This window comes from Pygocentrus nattereri, chromosome 10, assembly GCF_015220715.1.
Source record: "Pygocentrus nattereri isolate fPygNat1 chromosome 10, fPygNat1.pri, whole genome shotgun sequence".
In the NCBI taxonomy this organism is placed as follows: Eukaryota; Metazoa; Chordata; class Actinopteri; order Characiformes; family Serrasalmidae; genus Pygocentrus; species Pygocentrus nattereri.
The window spans coordinates 5,045,383-5,063,234 of NC_051220.1; the positions used below are offsets into that span (position 1 = coordinate 5,045,383).

General features: G+C 42.4%; 1 protein-coding gene across 3 annotated transcripts in view; it reads left to right on the forward strand.

Moving 5' to 3' along the window:
* Positions 1 to 17,852, forward strand: part of hhat (hedgehog acyltransferase) — a 108,869-nt gene that overhangs the window by 71,241 nt on the left and 19,776 nt on the right. For all 3 annotated transcript variants that reach the window (XM_017702547.2, XM_037541714.1, XM_017702548.2), the window contains 2 exons: positions 14,562 to 14,763; positions 15,177 to 15,321. In XM_017702547.2, the coding sequence (XP_017558036.1) occupies positions 14,562 to 14,763; positions 15,177 to 15,321 (347 nt within the window). The remainder of the gene's footprint in view (positions 1 to 14,561; positions 14,764 to 15,176; positions 15,322 to 17,852) is intronic.

The window sequence follows — 17,852 nt, forward strand, 5'->3', positions numbered from 1 at the left end:
TCACGGCCAGCCAGTGTTGGTGTTCGGCCTTGTCCCTTTTCGTACAGTGATTTCTCCAGTTTCTCTGAATCTTTTAATGATACTAGGTGTCATAGATGATGAAAAGAAAAAGTTCTTTGCTATTTTACGTTGAGAAACAGAATTTTTGAATTGTTGCACTATTTGTCTTTCACTGATATTTTTTCACGGAAAGCTTTTTTTAAGAAAACAAGGAACTAAGAACACAGGGATCTAGAAGATGAGGAACCAGGGACACAGGGACATGGCAAAAGGCATGAACTTGGCTCAGAACGTGGCGCACTACATTTCAAAAGCATGCTAAACCTACGTATTGCTTCGTTAATATTTACATTGCTGCAGTTTAAAGAGATTAAAGAAATACTTCACCTAAAAATACATAAGCTGCTATTATGAATGAACATTTTTAGAGTTGGACCACTGGCAGTACCTGTACCAGGCCAATGCTAGCATGCTCTGTTGGGGTTTGGCGGTATCAGTGCCTCACTTGCTGGCTGGAACCGTTGGGAGAGTGTGTGCCATGTGAGCAAGCAGCATCAGGAGAGAGCTGTGTGGCATACTTATCAGCGATGTATTGATTTCATCTTTTGTGGCTGCATGAAATGGTACATTTCACTAATCTGGTTACAAAATCCATTTTGAGATGGATGTGGCAGTGTAACATATCCACGTTTGTCTGTAGGCATTGTGATCCATGCCTCAAAGATTTTTATGAATGGTATGCCATTATATCTCTCTTGGGCTGCAGTCAGGATTTGTAATTACCTTCATGTCTGCCAGCCCGAAGCTACTATAGTTAAGTTATAGTCTTGTATAGCTAAGTTACAGTCCTACTTGACATTCATATTGAGCTCCTCAGATTCTATCATCCTGTGCACAGCTTGTCTAACACAGTTGGAAATCCAACAGGCGCAGGTTTTCTCATAGACTTCAGCTACGTTCACATTACAAGCCTCGTCGCTCAAATCCGAGTTCTTGCTCAGATCTGATCTCTCTGACTCGATGGTTCACACTCGTTTAGGTCAGTGACTCAAACCTGTCATTAATGTGATGAACCGGCCTGAAATGACCCTCATGAGCTCCTCCTACTCAGTAACGTCACGTGACTGAATCACTGCATCATCAGCACAAACTAACGAGCAGAACGAGCTTCGCTGAGAAGATCATTAACTCTGATCAGCTCTCAGCTTCATTATTAGAGCCAGCCGGAGGAGAAGAAGGTGAGATGAGCTGCTTTTCCGCCGTTTACAGGCTTTGACGTCTGTTCGGCGCTGCTGCCAGAGTAACGCTGAATGATGGTGGAGTGGAAAAAAGCTTAGGAATTCCGATCTGAGCCTCACATTTAGGTCGCATGGCCACACCTGATACATAACTGATCTAGGACCACATATGAAAGTGAAATATCAGATGTGTGTCCACACAGCCCTGAAAACATCAGAGCTGAGTCACGTTAGGCCAAAAAATCAGATTTGTGCCACTTCAGCCCAGTAATGTGAACGTAGGCTTTTATGGACTTTGGCCTTTGTTTGGTCATTTGCTGGTTTCAGTGGTCTCTCTTCACTGTCTTGGCTACTCTCAGTGATTCTTCCTGATGCTCTTAGAGAGTTTTTCCTTTTGAGTCGTGGTTCTTCAGAGTGGGTCTTCCCAATGTTCTTAGGACGTTTCTCCTTTTGATTCCTTTTTCTTAGTGTTTATTCAGGTAATCTCTTGTTGATGGGGTTTCTGATGCTGTATGACATTGATATCTATAAAAATCAATCAGTTAGATAAAGAAATTTGTCCAGGCTTTTGTTCATTGTTATAGAGAATGGTGTGTCACACACTGTCAGAAACAAGTTTTAATCCTTGGCTTAAGGCATATGTGATGACTTTTGCATGTAGTTTGCATGATGGATAGTTGCTGTACTTAAGCTTGTCACATTAGTTACATTACATTACAGTTACTGGGATTTTATTGCGCCCTTCCCACAATAATATCCCAGTAACGCCCTGCCTCTCGTGGCTTATTGCTTTATTGTGTTGTCTATTGTGTTTGTTACATTGTATGCTCATGTGTATCGTGCTACTACCGGATTACATCTTAATGCCCTGGATACGGGTACCGTCGACATGTTGTGTGGCAGCAAAATAATCAAATTAGTAACATTCATTAAGTACATATTGCTCAATTAAGGTATTTTAGAGGCTACTTAACAGCTGTTTCCCATTGAACTTTTCTGAATCGCAACTACTGAATTATTCAGAAAGTTTTGAAAAATAGGTGGAATCATGGTCCCCTTCCTTGCTTCCTTCCTTCCACACAGCCTTCCCTCTTCCTCTCCCTTACATCCCCCTCTCACATCTCTTTCATCCTCCCCTCACACTGTCTTCCATTTACTCCCACCTTTCTATCACACACAGAGAATGCTGCGCTGAACTTGGCCGTGTTCAACCAACCCCCCCCCCCCCCTCCCCCCCCGTTTTTCATTCTCTCTCTGACCCCCCGCCCTTCTTTCTCTCTCTGATCCTGATAAAATGTGCACTGCTTGTGTTGGTGCGCTGCGATCTAATCTGCATAATATGAGCGCGGATCGGCACATGTTTGTGTGTTAAAGTGCCACTGGAGAGGTCTTAATGCGCTTTTAAATGTGCCGTAATTGTGCGCGGCGGAGTTTGGAGTGTGGAGGTGTGCGAGAGGTTTCGTCTGACTCACCGTCGCACTTAAAGAATCCTCACACACACACTCTAATGAATCTGCAGCATTCATCAGCGCTGCCCTCCTCCACCGTCCTGCTATTGTGAGCGTAGAGCGGCCCGTACAGTCTCATCACACGGCTATTGAAACGCGCTCACGACAATCAAAGCCCAGACCCGATCCAGTGCCTGCTTATGTAAGAGCCTTTTTAAAGCTCACACAAACCGCTGCCCCCTGGTCAGGTGGCTGTGGCCACTGAAGTCAATCACGAGCCTGCGTTTGGTGGAAGGATGTGCAGTCAGTGGCAAGATGTGGTGGTGTGATGTCAGTGCATGACGAGGAGTGAGGTTAAGTTGGGTTGGCTGTTGTGAACGACGCCACAGCCGTGAAAGGCAAATCCACTGCAAATTTATTATACAGTTATACAGTAAAATTATTTTTACAAATGATTCATTAACTGTTTATTGTTCAGTAACATCTGTAAATTATCCAGTGTCTACTTTAAATTGTTCAGTATCTACTCTAAATTGATCGGTATGTACTGTAAGTTGTTCAGTATCTACTCTAAATTGTTCAATACCTACTCTAAAATTGTTCAGTACCTACTATAAATGGTTCATTGTCCAGTATAAATTGATCAGTATATAATGTAAGTTGCTCAGTATCTACTCTAAATTGTTCAGTATCTACTCTAAATTGATCAGTATCTACTATAAACTGTTCATTGTCTACTGTAAATTGATCAGTATATAATGTTATTCAGTTATTCAGTATCTACTCTAAATTGTTCAGTGTCTACTCTAACTTGTTCAATATCTACTCTAAATTAAACAGTATCTACTATAAATTGATCAGTATCTGCTCTAAATTGAACAGTATCTGCTCTAAATTGAACAGTATCTGCTCTAAATTGAACAGTATCTACTCTACATTGTTCAATATCTACTCTAAATTGAACAGTATCTACTCTACATTGTTCAGTGTATACTCTAAATTGATTAGTATCTACTATAAATTGATCAGTATCAACTATACATTGATCAGTGTATACTCTGAATTGATCAGTATGTACTGTAAATTGATCAGTATCAACTATACATTGATCAGTGTATACTCTGAATTGATCAGTATGTACTGTAAATTGATCAGTATCAACTATACATTGATCAGTGTATACTCTGAATTGATCAGTATGTACTGTAAGTTGATCAGTATGTACTGTACATTGTTCAGTACTTACTATAAATTGTTCAGTGTTTGTTATAAAGTGATCATTATATACTATAAACAGACGTTTACTGACTGTTGTTAAAAGAAGAGGGGATGCTATACAATGGTAGACACGACCCTGTCCCAACTTTTCTGAGATGCGTTGCTGCCATCAAGTTCTAAATGAGTTCATGTTTTTCATGAAATGGTAAAAAATCTCCCTGACATCTATAGAGAATAAAATATGGGTCTTTGAGATTTCCAAATCATTGCGTTCTGTTTTTATTTACATTCATTTACATTTAACACAGTGCCCAACATTTTTGGAATTATAAAAAAAAATTGTAAATTTAGGGGCTAGGTTTGGGACAGCTGCTACGTCCCAATAAAAAGAACCCTATAAATGCTAATTTTGTGTATATTTAGGATATTACTTTCTCTGTAGTTTTTATTGTTGGACTGAAGTTCAAACTAATTCCGTAGAATGGTCCAAATAAAATATTCAGTTTCGTTTTTCAGTTTTTGACATAATTTAAAAATAAATGTTGTCCTTTATGTTGTTTGTAAATTTCATGATCACTGGACCAAGTGAAATGCCCTAAAATTACTTGGACAAAAAGTCTGCTTCCATTGACTTACATTAAAAGTAAAGTAGGTTTTTTCCTTCTCCTGCGAAGTTACTATTTTGGAGATACAAGGTTTTGTTCCGACAGCAGCCATATGCTGTTTATATATTTTCATGTCTTTTATTTTCTCCGCTTGTGAAGTTTGGCTTGTTTTGTGTACCAAAAATACAAGGCCATTTTCCAGCCTCACTTCATCCCCTCAGAAGTAAGTAACTCTGTGGCAGACTCTCTGCTGTAACGACACTCTACGTCACTTCAGTGTGAATGGGCGGGGCTAAACTGCCACCTGCTGAATCGGTCACATGGAAACATGTTCATGTTTGTGATGTCACAACCATGACGGATTCGGACCAGGACCTTCAGTTTAGTTTATTATTACAGTTTCGTGAAGAGGAGGCGCTCAGGCAGCATCACCCCTCACTCGGGTTTGACGTTACCTTGCAGTTGTGGGTTTTTCTTCGCGGCCCGCGTCTCTGATGGTCTGTGAAGGCTTTGTGCTCAGAGCTTTGTGTTGGTGTTGTAGTGAGAGTTAGACAGGGGCGCTGATCCACACGCCGCCCTCACTAATCCCCCCTAAACCCCCCACCAACGCTCGCTCAATACCTCAGCTTAATGCTCACTTTATACCACTTTCATTCACATACAGCTCTCTCTCCCTCATTCTCTCATTCTCTCCCCCTCTCTCCCTCTCTCCTTCTCTGTCTAAATCTCTTTTTTGTTCTGTCCCACCTTCTTTCTTCATCTCTTCTCATTTTTTTCTTTTTTGCTCTTTATCTCCTTCTTTCTCCATCTTTCTATTTCAGCTGTGTCTTTAGCTCTTCCTCTCTTCCTCTTCTTTCTGTTCTTTATATATATCCTTTTCTCTCTCCTCTCTCTCCCTCTCTTTCTGTTCTCTCCGTCTCCCTTTCTGTTCTCTCTCTTATTCTGCATTTATATCTCTCTCTCCCTTTCTTTCTGTTCTCTCTCTCTCTCACTATTCTGTATGTACATCTCTCCCTCTTTCTGTTCTCTCTCTCTCTCTCTCTCTCTCTCTCTCTCTCTGTTCTCTCTCTCTGTTACTGAATGTATGTCTGTCTCTCTCTCTCTCTCTCTCTCTCTCTCTCTCTCTCTGTTCTCTCTCTCTGTTACTGAATGTATGTCTGTCTCTCTCTCTCTCTCTCTCTCTCTCTCTCTCTCTCTCTGTTCTCTCTCTCTTACTGAATGTATGTCTGTCTCTCTCTCTCTCTCTCTCTCTCTCTTTATTCTGTATGTATCTCTCTCTCTCTCTCTCTCTGTTCTCTCTCTGTTCTCTCTCTCTGTTACTGAATGTATGTCTGTCTCTCTCTCTCTCTCTCTCTCTGTTCTCTCTCTCTGTTCTGTCTCTCTCTCTCTCTTTCTGCTCTCTCTCTATTCTGTATGTATCTCTCTCTCTCTCTCTCTCTCTCTCTCTCTCTCTTCTCTCTCTCTGTTACTGAATGTATGTCTGTCTCTCTCTCTCTCTGTTCTCTCTCTCTCTCTGTTCTCTCTCTCTGTTACTGAATGTATGTCTGTCTCTCTCTCTCTCTGTTCTCTCTCTCTGTTCTGTCTCTCTCTCTCTCTTTCTGCTCTCTCTCTCTATTCTGTTTGTATGTCTCTCTCTCTTTCCATCTAGCTCTTGTTTTTTCATTTAAACTGTATTAAATACCCATCATTCTGCGCTTTCCCTTCGTTCGTGTTCACTTGGTGTCTTCTACTGTATGAATATGAAATTCTTGCCTCAGGTTTTTTTAGCTGTAAGTTCTCTCCACATCAAAAGAAACAGATGAAGTGGAAACCTGTAATTGGTTTGTATTATTTATAGGATCAGTTCTCCCAGCGGTTTCTTCCAGAGGCTTTTCTTACAGCTCATCTTGCTCAGTCTCTTTTCAGAGCGATCACATCGCTCTGCCCTGGTCATCAGCTCCTGTCCCGATAACCTCAAAATCAATGCAGACAATCAATATTGTAATCAGCAAAGCCATTAGTCAGCACGGTCAGTTCTGGCTGAATTAGCAAGTCCTGATCTCATTCTAGTGAACAGGAAAACCACCAAGCTCTCAGTACAGATCTTGTAATACTGTGATTAATGAGATCTTTATGGACATCATTCTTGGCCAGCAATAACAAAATCATTTTATGTTGTTTTATATTATTGTACCTATATCAAATTAGAAAGTACGATACAGCATTTGATGTTGTATTTTATGAATATTCGTTTTTTACTTATAGAAATTTGCTCATTCTAAATATCATTACTGTAAAACGTTCCAAAATTTGGGACATGTGCATGTTTACTGCTGTTGCATCACCTTTTCTGTTAACAACACCAAACGTTTGGAGACTGAAGACACCAGTTGATCCAGTTTTGAGCCCCAACATTCTTCAGTTATACAAGTCTTCTGCTGCGCGACTGTACAAGGCCATCATTGTTACATTCTGCACCTCCCACTTCCAATAGGAGATGGGCAGGACAGTCTAGCACCCACACAGCTGTGATGTTGCAACGTGCAGAACGTAGCGTGGTGTTACCATGATGAACCAAGCATGGACATATCTGAAAATGATGGTATCCAACAGGCAACATATGTTGCCCAATCCCATTTCACCCCTTGCGCCTACCACTGTTTTGTGCATTCACACCTAGGGTGTAGGGTGTCCCAATTTTTGTTGAGATAGAGGGGTAGGGCATAGTGTTAGGGCTACACGGTCCTCCAAACTGAGTGTTATGAGAATAAAAAAAAGTATTAGTATTAACCATAGTATTATTTTAGTATTAGTATTAACCATAGTATTATTTTAGTTGTTTAAGATTTTATCGTCGTTTTCTTCGTAAAAAGCATGAAAAATCACTAAAAGTATGTTTATGTCTCGGTAGCGAACTAACTTTGTCAGGGAACAGGAGGCTGCGTATCACCTGTAATTTAGCAGTGGGCGATAATAAATAATTGTCTTAGACCCCTTTTTGCCTATGTTACCCTAAATGTAACTAAAGCCCAGCAGTGAGGAGCTGAACTTTTCCCTTCTCTGCTGTCACTGAAGACGGGCCGGGTCGGCTACAGAGCAGCGCTGGTAGCTGTTAATGAATTAATCTTGTTTGTTTTTTTTGTTTTTTTTTATTATTTGAGGGTCCCATTTCCTTGGGGCAAGATTTAATCCACTCGCCTTTGTAACTCCATTCCAAGGGGTTAGAGTGCCCCTTGAAAACAAGGGGTAGGGTAAAAAGAAGAAATGGGATTGAACCTAAATGTGCTTAGCATTAATGTTCTTTTACAGATGCCCACTGATTGCCCACTAATACCCCTCCATACAATGACCGACTCTGTTTTTTGGCTTTTACGCTGTTAACAGTCTGGATGGTCCTTTACTTCTTTGGCTCTGAGAACACAAAGTCCGTTCTTTCCATAAACAACTTGACAGGTTAACTCATCAGACTACAGCACACGTTCCCACTGTGCATCAGTCCATTTCAGAGCCCAGAGAAGTCGGCGGCGTTTCTGCATGCTGTTCACATATGACTTCCACCGTGCGTAGTACAGTCTTTACTTGCATTTGGGAGCGACGACTAACATCCTTGCAAATGCCACATCGTCTTATGAGTAAATCCTTTTGAGATTACTTATCTGCTCAGTGTGGTTTGTATAGTTATAGTTTGTATAGTAAGTGTATAATTTAGGTTTGGAGAATTTGCGCAGTGTTTATTGGCGATAAGCTTTCATTGCTTATTAGCTACATTAGCCTCATGGCTCCACTGCAAAACTAGAGAAGCAAACTTCAGCCGCCAGACATGTCTGGACTGATCGACTACCTTTAGGACAAGATGTGATTTTTGACAAGTGTAGTTTAGTATTATATTTAAGGCTGTGGGGAAAACGGCTGCTGTTCTTCCAGGCAGGCTTATTGACCGTGAGGAGTGAAGCGAGCCGTGGGAGCCTTGGCTTTGATCTGCCGAAGCAAAACATGTCTTTTAGCGACAGCCGGCCAAAGTCGTAGCACAGGCCTGGGCCGGTTAATCCAGCGGCCGCAGCTCGTTCCGGCTGGAGCAAATCCTCTAACAGCCCTCTAGAAAGCCCATGAGGGACATCTTGGTTTATGTCCTCCGCTTTGTCCGTCCAAGTGAAAGCATCAGGAAAGGGATAAAGATGGAGCCAAAGTGAGAGAGATTCATGCAGCTTACCATGAATGTAGTTGATGCCGAGGTATACATTAGTGGTGGGCACTATAAAATAGACTTACTGTAGTCTGCAGTATGTGCCATGAAATCCAACGTTCTCAACAACAGAGAATGGTCGTTAATCCAAGGCAATGTATTCCATCATTTTTAAATTATAATTCATCATTTTAAAAAACTGTGGCTACAGGTGGTGCCAGCATGCTAGCCAGGACTTTCTGCTAGTAATGTTCTGCTACATTCTGTATTTATTTTATTTATTTATTTATTTATTTTAATTTTCCCTCCAATTTAATCGTTTTCAATTCCACCCACTAGTTAGGACACCAATTACATGATACCACCAGTGCTGGGAGGGTGAAGGCAGCACAGGGTTCCTCCAAGACCTGTGAAGCGCCACCACATCTTTTCAAACTGATGCTCACACAACGTCACTAGACAGCCGAACTGGACAACGTCACTGGACAGCTCAGAGGAAAGTGCCAACCAGCAGATCTGTTACATCAGCTAACAGACGCCTGCACTGGCTAGCGTCCCGTTTGGGTGATCCGAGGAGAGGCGAGGTCATCCTTCCCACCCAGAGAGAGCGAGGCCAACTCCGCCCTCTTGGACTCCAGGCCACGGACGGCTGTAGCATCACCAGGGATCAAACTCGTGATCTCCAGATGATGAGACCAACGCTTGCGCCATGGTTTTTAAGTGGAATCAGACCTGTAGGGGAGACAGTCTTGGTTGTTGTACCTCCTGTTGATCAGCAGCGATTAATCGCTCGTCTGATGTCTCTTGTAGAAGCTCTAGTTCCACACTTTCATTCTCAGAGTTGATCTGCTACTGCTCAAACTGTTTGAATGTTCCAGTGAGGACCGGCTCATGAAAGTAAACAAGGGTGATGTTTGCTTCTTGCTCGCCAGTTTTTTGTTTTTTTTTCTTCAAATTTTTTGTTCCGCCTTAAATAGTGCAGCAGTTACATTCTGGTGCCCACCATTTAAGGTTAGCAGTTGAGCTAAAAGCTAATTACAGCTGTGAAACCAAATATTTCTCATTTTCGTTTGCGTTAAGAAGATTTGTAAAGTTTTAGGTTTGACATTTCATTGAAGGCCTGTTGAATTTCTGTTTAACCTGCTTTTGTTTTTATTTTTGGTGCAAATGTTCTGCCTTTTGTCTCTTGTTAGGCCAGAGTCTGGCCATTCACAACAGCAAAGACCTTTCCACTGGGTGGATAATGCCAATAGCGTTGAGGGTTTTTGTTGTTGTTGTTTTTGTTGTTTGTTGCAAACATTCTGACTTGGTCCATAGCAACTGCATAGTAACATGTAGCTGACTAAAGTTCAGCCCACTATGACTTCATCTTATCATTTATTTCTGCCAGTCATGAGATTATTTTGTGTTTCGTCTTGTGTTGTTAATCTTGGACTTGCTGTTTTGCTTGTAGATAGATCCCACTGTCTGTTTCACTCCTCTTTCACTACAACTACACACACCGGCACACTCACAGAGGAGTCGGTTCACCCACAATCCCGCAGGCCTCATTAGAACAGATCTGTGTTCTCTCAGCCCTGAAATGAAGAATCCTGCTGAGAGAGAGAGAGAGATGTAAACAGAGAGACAGAGAGAAAAGGGAATATAAGGAAGGAGAGGGAGAGAAAGGAAAATGGAAGGATCTAAAAGAACAGATGGAAGGATGGGGAAAAAAAGAAAGCAGAAGTAGAAGAATAAAAGAGAAAGGAGAGGAGAGTACAGAGGGAACGGAACAAAGACAGAATGAAAAGGAAGAAAGAAGATTGAGAGACAAAAATGAGAGAGAAAAGAAACAGAAAAGGAGAGAGAGATAGAAAAAACAGATAAGAGGAGGAAAGAGATATACAGAGAAAAAAGGAACAGATGGAAGAGAGAGAGAAGTTAGGGAGAGACACACAGGGAGGGATAGGGAAAGACAGAGAGAGGCACTTAGTGAGACACACAAGGAGGGATGGGACAGACATAGGGAGCAGTAGAGAGAGACACACGGAGGGATAGGGAGCGGTAGAGAGACACAGGGAGGGATAGGGAGTGATAGAGAGAGAGAGACAGGCAGACGGGTAGAGAGAGACAGAAGGATAGAGACAGAAACAGAGAGAGATGGAGCTCAGTGTTTAGATGCGTATGGTTTCTCTGATGGTCTTTGGGGGAAACAGACATTTTAATGACAGACATCCATCTTACACTCACTCACACACACTCACACACAGTCACACACTCACACACACTCACGCACACTCATGCTGTCTCATACACATTCATATTCATACACACATCCTCACTCTGACTGAGCGTGTGATATATTACACACACAGAGATGGAGATATTCAATGTAAATGTATTACACAATCACCAAAGGAACATAAACACACACACACACACACATGCTGTGTTCAACCCTGTGCAAAGACAGAGACCACCATTCAGAGACCCTTGGTTTAATTTCTACTGGAAACAGCCGTTAATTACTAGTTATTCAGTTTTCAGTATCAGAAAAAAGCAGAAGTTTGCGTTTGGGGCATTTTTAATTGTATGTAGAGCCTCGTAAATATCACCTGATAATAAATAGTGAGCACTTAATGGCTGAGTGGACAGTGGAGGGTTGGTTTCTGACTTTTGCCCAGCACTGCACATAATTCCATTAGGTCAAATACAGACTTCGTACTTATCCGGCTGCTGATGTTTTTAAGGCCACTTCTGCAGATTTTTTTCAAAATTTCCACGTTAATAAATTGTTACGAGGACCCGGAGGAACCCCACGCAGACATGGGGAGAACATGCAAACTCCACACAGTAGACCCTGGTCGCCCGGCCGGGGAGCCGAACCAGGCTCTGCTCGAGTGGCTTCGTTTTCCAACATTTCCGTGATGCTCCGCACAGAGCTGTGGATAACTGAAGGCCTGGAAGGAGGCACACAGAACGTAGGCATTTCTAGACTGTACATGAAGGGTCCTTCACTTTGGAAGGGCCTTCTATGAAGCAGCGGCCGAGAAATGCAGCCTTTGGAGGGCAGCTAGTGTTCGCCGTTCACCGTTAGCTTAGTGCTAACATTTACATTTATGGCATTTAGCAGACGCTCTTATCCAGAGCGACTTACAAAAGTGCTTGTCATTACTTCAGAATATCTCATGTTAATAAAGGTCGACATAATTTTAAAGAGCTTTGCTCTAAATTGCTACCTGAAGTTATCTATGCATTGAGACCTAAAACAAATACAACAAGTAGAAAAATACCTTCAACTCAACACAGAGTCTACACAACACTAAACCTGCTGAAAAAAGTTCACTAAAATACAGTGAACAAAAAGAGGTGAAGATCTTTAATAGACAGTGTTAGTGATTAGATAAGTGTAGTGAAAAGAGATGGGTCTTCAGACGTCGTTTAAGACAGCAAGTGATTCTGCTGTTCGGACACTTAGGGGAAGTTCATTCCACCACCTTGGTGCCAGGACAGAGAACAGTCTGGAGGCATGTTTTCCTTGTGATCTGCAAGATGGTGGGTCAAGTCGAGCCGTACTTGACGCACGAAGGTCTCTGGGTACGGATCTAGCTTTCACCATTGATCTCAAGTAGGAAGGAGCTGGACCATTTTTGGCTTTGTAGGCCAACATCAGGGTTTTATATCTGATGCGAGCTGCTACAGGAAGCCAATGAAGGGAACGCAGCAGTGGAGTGACATGGCTGAGTCCTATAGGGACGCTAGCAGATATTTTTCCCCATGTTTTGACCAAGTTTGGACATTGATGGCCAAAATTGAGGGCCACGGTTTGCCAGTGCGCTTAGACATAGTTGGATTTAAGTTTTTGTCACCATCGTCTGATGTGCTTGTTTTCTGCAGGCTCCGATGTCGGGTGTCTGTAATTGAGCGTAAAGATTTCCAAACGGATCTGACGGAGATTGAATCAGTGCGTACTGCGCGGAAGCAGGTCTCTTGGTAATGAACTGACACTTGAGAGGACTCTGATATTACTGCATTGATTCGTCTCTGTGTTTGAGGTGATGTGGGGAGTTTGATTTCAGAGATGCTCGTGGCTCAAACTGACAGGAAATCTATCTAATGTGTCCGGTGTGAACAAATCAAGGCCTATCATTTCAGTTGTTTCACCGAATTGCTTGATGTTCTGTCAGAGAGGTGTCCCGCCAAGGCACAAGCATGCACACTTTATTTGCATTTTTCTGGTGTCTGGTGTGTATACACTCACCGGCCACTTTATTAGGTACACCGGTGCAGTTGCTTGTTAACACAAATAGCTAATCAGCCAATCACACGGCTGCAACTGAGTGCATTCAGGCATGTAGAGGTGGTCAAGACAAGCTGCTGAAGTGCAGACCGAGCATCAGAACGGGGAAGAAAGGGGATTTAAGGGGGACTTTGAACGTGGCGTGGTTGTTGGTGCCAGACGGGCTGGTCTGAGTATTTCAGAAACTGCTGATCTACTGGGATTTTCACGCACGACCATCTCTAGGGTTTACAGAGAACGGCCCGAAAAAGAGGAAATATCCAGTGAGCGGTCAGTTGTGTGGACGAAAATGCCTTGTTGATGTGAGAGGTCAGAGGAGAATGGGCAGACTGGTTCCAGATGATAGAAAGACAACAGGAACTCAAATAACCAACCAACATCTCTGAGGAACGTTTCCAATACCTTGTTGAAAGTCTGCCACGAAGAATTAAGGCAGTACTGAAGGCAAAAGGGGGTCCGACATTTTACTAGCAAGGTGTACCTAATAACGTGGCTGGTGAGTGTGTGTGTAATATATATATATATATATATATATATATATATATATATATATATATATGTATGTATGTATGTGTGTGTGTGTGTGTGTGTGTGTGTGTGTGTGTGTGTGTGTATATGTTTATATTTATGTATATGGTCATTCCTTACCTGTGTGTGTGTTCTGTATGGATGAGTTGTGCGTACTTTGATATACAGATCAAGCGTGTGAGATTTTGTGTTATGTAGTATTGTCCAATTGAGCAGAGGTAAAAATAAAGATAATAAAAAATTGAAAAAATTTAAAATAGGTTTCTTAACATAACTTCAAAAGTATTGGCTGTTTTCACATTGACAGGAGAATATGATGAAATGACCCAATTAAAATGGTACAAAATTACCTGGGGTAAAAACTTACATTGAAAGTTCAGCAGGTTTTTCCCTCTTTATTAAATATACTGCCTTGTTTCTACGCTCATTGTCCAGTTTATCAGCTCCACTTACTGTATAGCTGCACTCTGTAGTTCTACAGTTACAGACTGTAGTCCATCTGTTTCTCTGATACTCTGTTACCCTGTTCTTCAATGGTCAGGACCCCCATGGACCCTCACAGAGCAGGTAGTATTTGGATGGTGGATTATTCTCAGCTGGAGTTTTTAAACACCTCACTGTCGCTGCTGGACTGAGAAAAGTCCACCAACCAAAAATATCCGGCCAACAGCGTCCTGTGACCACTGATGAAGGACTAGAGGATGACCAACACAAACTGTGCAGCAGCAGATGAGCTGTCGCCTCTGACTTTACATCTATAAGGTGGACTGGTGTCTAATAGAGTGGACAGTGAATAGACAGTGTTTAAAAACTGCTGGGTCTGATCCACTCGTACCAGCACAACACACGCTAACACATCACCACCACCACGTCAGTGTTACTGCAGTGCTGCGAATGATCCACCGCCCAAATAGTACCTGCTCTGTGAGGGTCCATGGGGGTCCTAACCACTGAAGAACAGGGTAAAAGGGGGTAACAAGGTATCAGAGAAACAGATGGACTGGAGTCTGTAATTGAGGAACTGCATTTGTGACACAGTAAAATATTTAAATGTGTTATTGTATTGTAATTGTGTGTGTTTAGGTACCTGTACGTGCCGCTGGGTGGTTCTCGTCGCGGATTCTTCCAGAAGCTCGTCTCCACGGCGCTGGCGTTCAGCTTTGTGTGTTTCTGGCATGGTTGCCATGACTACCTGCAGTGGTGGGCCCTGCTGAACTGGGTTGGGGTTTTAGTGGAAAACGCCATCGCTCTCTTACTGTCCTCTGCTCCTCTTCATCACATCATTGTGAGTATGCCATCACACACACATACACCCCTTCAGCGAGTTTCACACACAATCAGCACAGGTGTGTGTGTGTGTGTGTGTGTGTAGTAAATCAGTAGTTATCTCAGTGTGAACACCTGACTCAGAGTCAGCGCACCACAGAAAAAATTGCTTAGTCAACATTACTGACACTCCTTACCTCTCCCTCTCTCTTTCTCTCCCCCAGTCTCTCTCTCCCTCTCTCTCTCTCTCCGTCTTTGTAGTATGGTGGATGAGTGTAGTGTAGAACTGATCTGTGGATAACTCTGATCAGTGTAAAGTGTACAGCAGGACCTGTATGTGTTTTGTTGGTGAGAGAGAGAGACAGAGAGGGATTAGACTGGGACTAGACTGGAACATGATTGACATTCATCATCCATCCTCTCTCTTCACAGGTGCGATTCCTGTCTCCGCGGATGCAGAGGCGTGGTCTGGCGTTCATCTCCGCCTTCTCCACCGCAATGCTCATCCTGTCCAATCTGATGTTCCTGGGTGGGATCCACGTCAGCTGGGTCTATTGGAAGAGAGTGTTTGTTCAAGGTCAGACAGATAAACACACACACGGCTCTGGATGATGTAACGCAGTTAATCTTGATAAAATGGACGGTCAGGTTTTGACTGAGTTGTCAGACCAAACTAAATTTCTAGGGCTGAAACCCAAAACTAAGAAATCTTGGTGGCATCTTGGTGAAGTAAACACTTAAAGTTGTGTGTATTGTGTGTGCAAACAAAATCCACTGTCCTTGACAGAAGACACAGTTGGTCACCTGTCCTTTCAACAGAAATCTGACCACCTTGGGAGCCACAACATTTAATGTCCTTTTTACCATCTTGGCTGTAAATATGTCTCAATATGTGCTGAAAACAGACTTGCTTTAAGCTTTAGCTCAGCTGTAGCCACTTTCTCGCATCTCTGGCAGGAAACTGATACGCGAAAGTAGAACAGTTTCTCGTAAAACATCTCTCAACGTTCGACTTCAGCTTCAATTTATTGCTATCTTAAATGATGCCTGAGGCACCACAGTGTAGCTGCTGCACCATTTAAGGTAGAATGGAGAAATTCGAACGAGAAGCTGAGTTGAGCTTCATCTCAGCAACTTCTTAGTGTTTGACAGTTTCACCAAAAAAAACTTTTATTTGTGAAATGTTAGAATGCTTCTATGATTATGATTATAGATTATTATGGTATAGGCCTATTTTTTCAGTAAAGTTCCAGTGTTTTTCACTTTTGGTGGCTGAAATTTTGTTACGTTCATACAAACTAAAAAACAAGCTGTAGACTCAGACAAGCATATTGATTTCTACTAGCACTTCTATGTCCTTTGCCATGTTATGTTACCAGCTAACAGTGATGTACAATCAGTTTTCCATGACTTTTGTTCACGATGCTACTAAGGCTCTGCACACAGCCCTAGTTTTGATGCAAGCCGTGGAATGGGCATGCAGCATTAGCCTCATGACTGGTTCTTGTCTGCCTTATACAAGATTTTAAAAAATGTGTTTTCAAGCTTATATACTGTGCATACAGAGATGGGCTGGGAACTAAATTTAGCACTGGACTTTTGTCTAAACTAGCCCACTGAAAAACAGTGACCCCTCCTGCCTCAGCACCTAAGCCTACCATCATAGGTTATGTTCACACAGCAGGTAAACGTGGCCCAAATCTCATTTTCTCACCAAAACCGATTTTTCTTGCCTGTTCACAGTGTCTTTTAAACGTGATCTGAATGTGCCGTCAATCTGAACAGATCAGCTTCTGAACTGACCCATGTGCAAAAGAACAAAGCTTCACGTGGGACAGTCGTCAGGAGTCAGCAGTAAGAGTTACTCCCAGAGGTGTCAGTTTCATCTTCGCCAGCATCCCAGGAACCATCATGAAGCTTCATTGACTGACAGCTGGGCTTATCACCCAGAATGTGTTCAAACTCGGCGTAAAAAGTAGGTTTTTTTTTTTACTTTGGTATTGCAGCCATGTTCTCCTACTGCAGCGTTCCTTCCAAACCTCTTTAAACACGGAGCACTTTGGATAAACGTTGTCTGATTTTATTTGTACAGAAACATCACCCCTGATGTTTGTGAGGACTCAGTAGCATCAAATTATGATAAATGTTGGGTTTAATTGACGTAAAAGTCGCTTGAATACTGATCTGGCTGTTTAGGCTGAGTCGTGTTACCGCATATTGGATACGTGTCGGATTTCAGTACAACGTATGAAAGTGGCCCAAATCTGATCTTTTTCTTTATATGTGACACAGATGTGCCTCTGTGTCAGTGTGAACAGCAAAAATGTGTCCCTGTTCAAGATGTCCCTGTACAAGAATTAGAAGAGACTCATTAACTGCTCCATGTTTGAAGAGATTTGGAAAGAAATGGCAGAACGAGGCAGTAGGAGAGCGAGGCTGCAGCGTGAAAGAACAGTTAAAAGTCTGAAAGCAAAGGAGGACACGACTGTGGCCAAATAACCTGAGCTTGAACACATTCTGGATGATGAGCCCAGTCTGTCAGTGAAGCTTCAGGATGGCTCCTGTGATGCTGGCGAAGATGAAACTGAACCTTCTGGGAGCGACTTGTGTTCGTTGGCAGTTATGATTGTTTACCTCTGGATGAGCCGCATGAAGCTGCATGAAGCTCTGTTCTTTTGCACATGTGGGTCAGTTTGGGAGCTGATCTGTTCAGACTGATGTTGGATACATTTCAGATCACATTTAAAAGATGATGTGAGCAGCCAAACAAAAAAATCATATTTGGGCCATTTATACCTGCTGTGTGAACGTAGCCAAAGACGTTGTAGCTTAGCTGAGAAGCTAATTAATAAGCCAGTTTGTGGTAGTACATTGGCATTAAGCTGGCCATCTATAGCCTTACAGTACAAGTAGACAATCAACTGGTTAACTTACCCCGTACTCTGGCCCTGGAGTTCCCCACTGTGATTTCCAGACGTACTTGTTGAAGTAACTTTCTGTTCCGCTCCCTTATGCTTTGGGGGGGTTTTCTCAGTCTTCCAGCTGGCCTTCACGGATTAAGTTTCCAGGTTGTAATCATTATGCTTTGCTCTGGGATGGTGGTTTTTG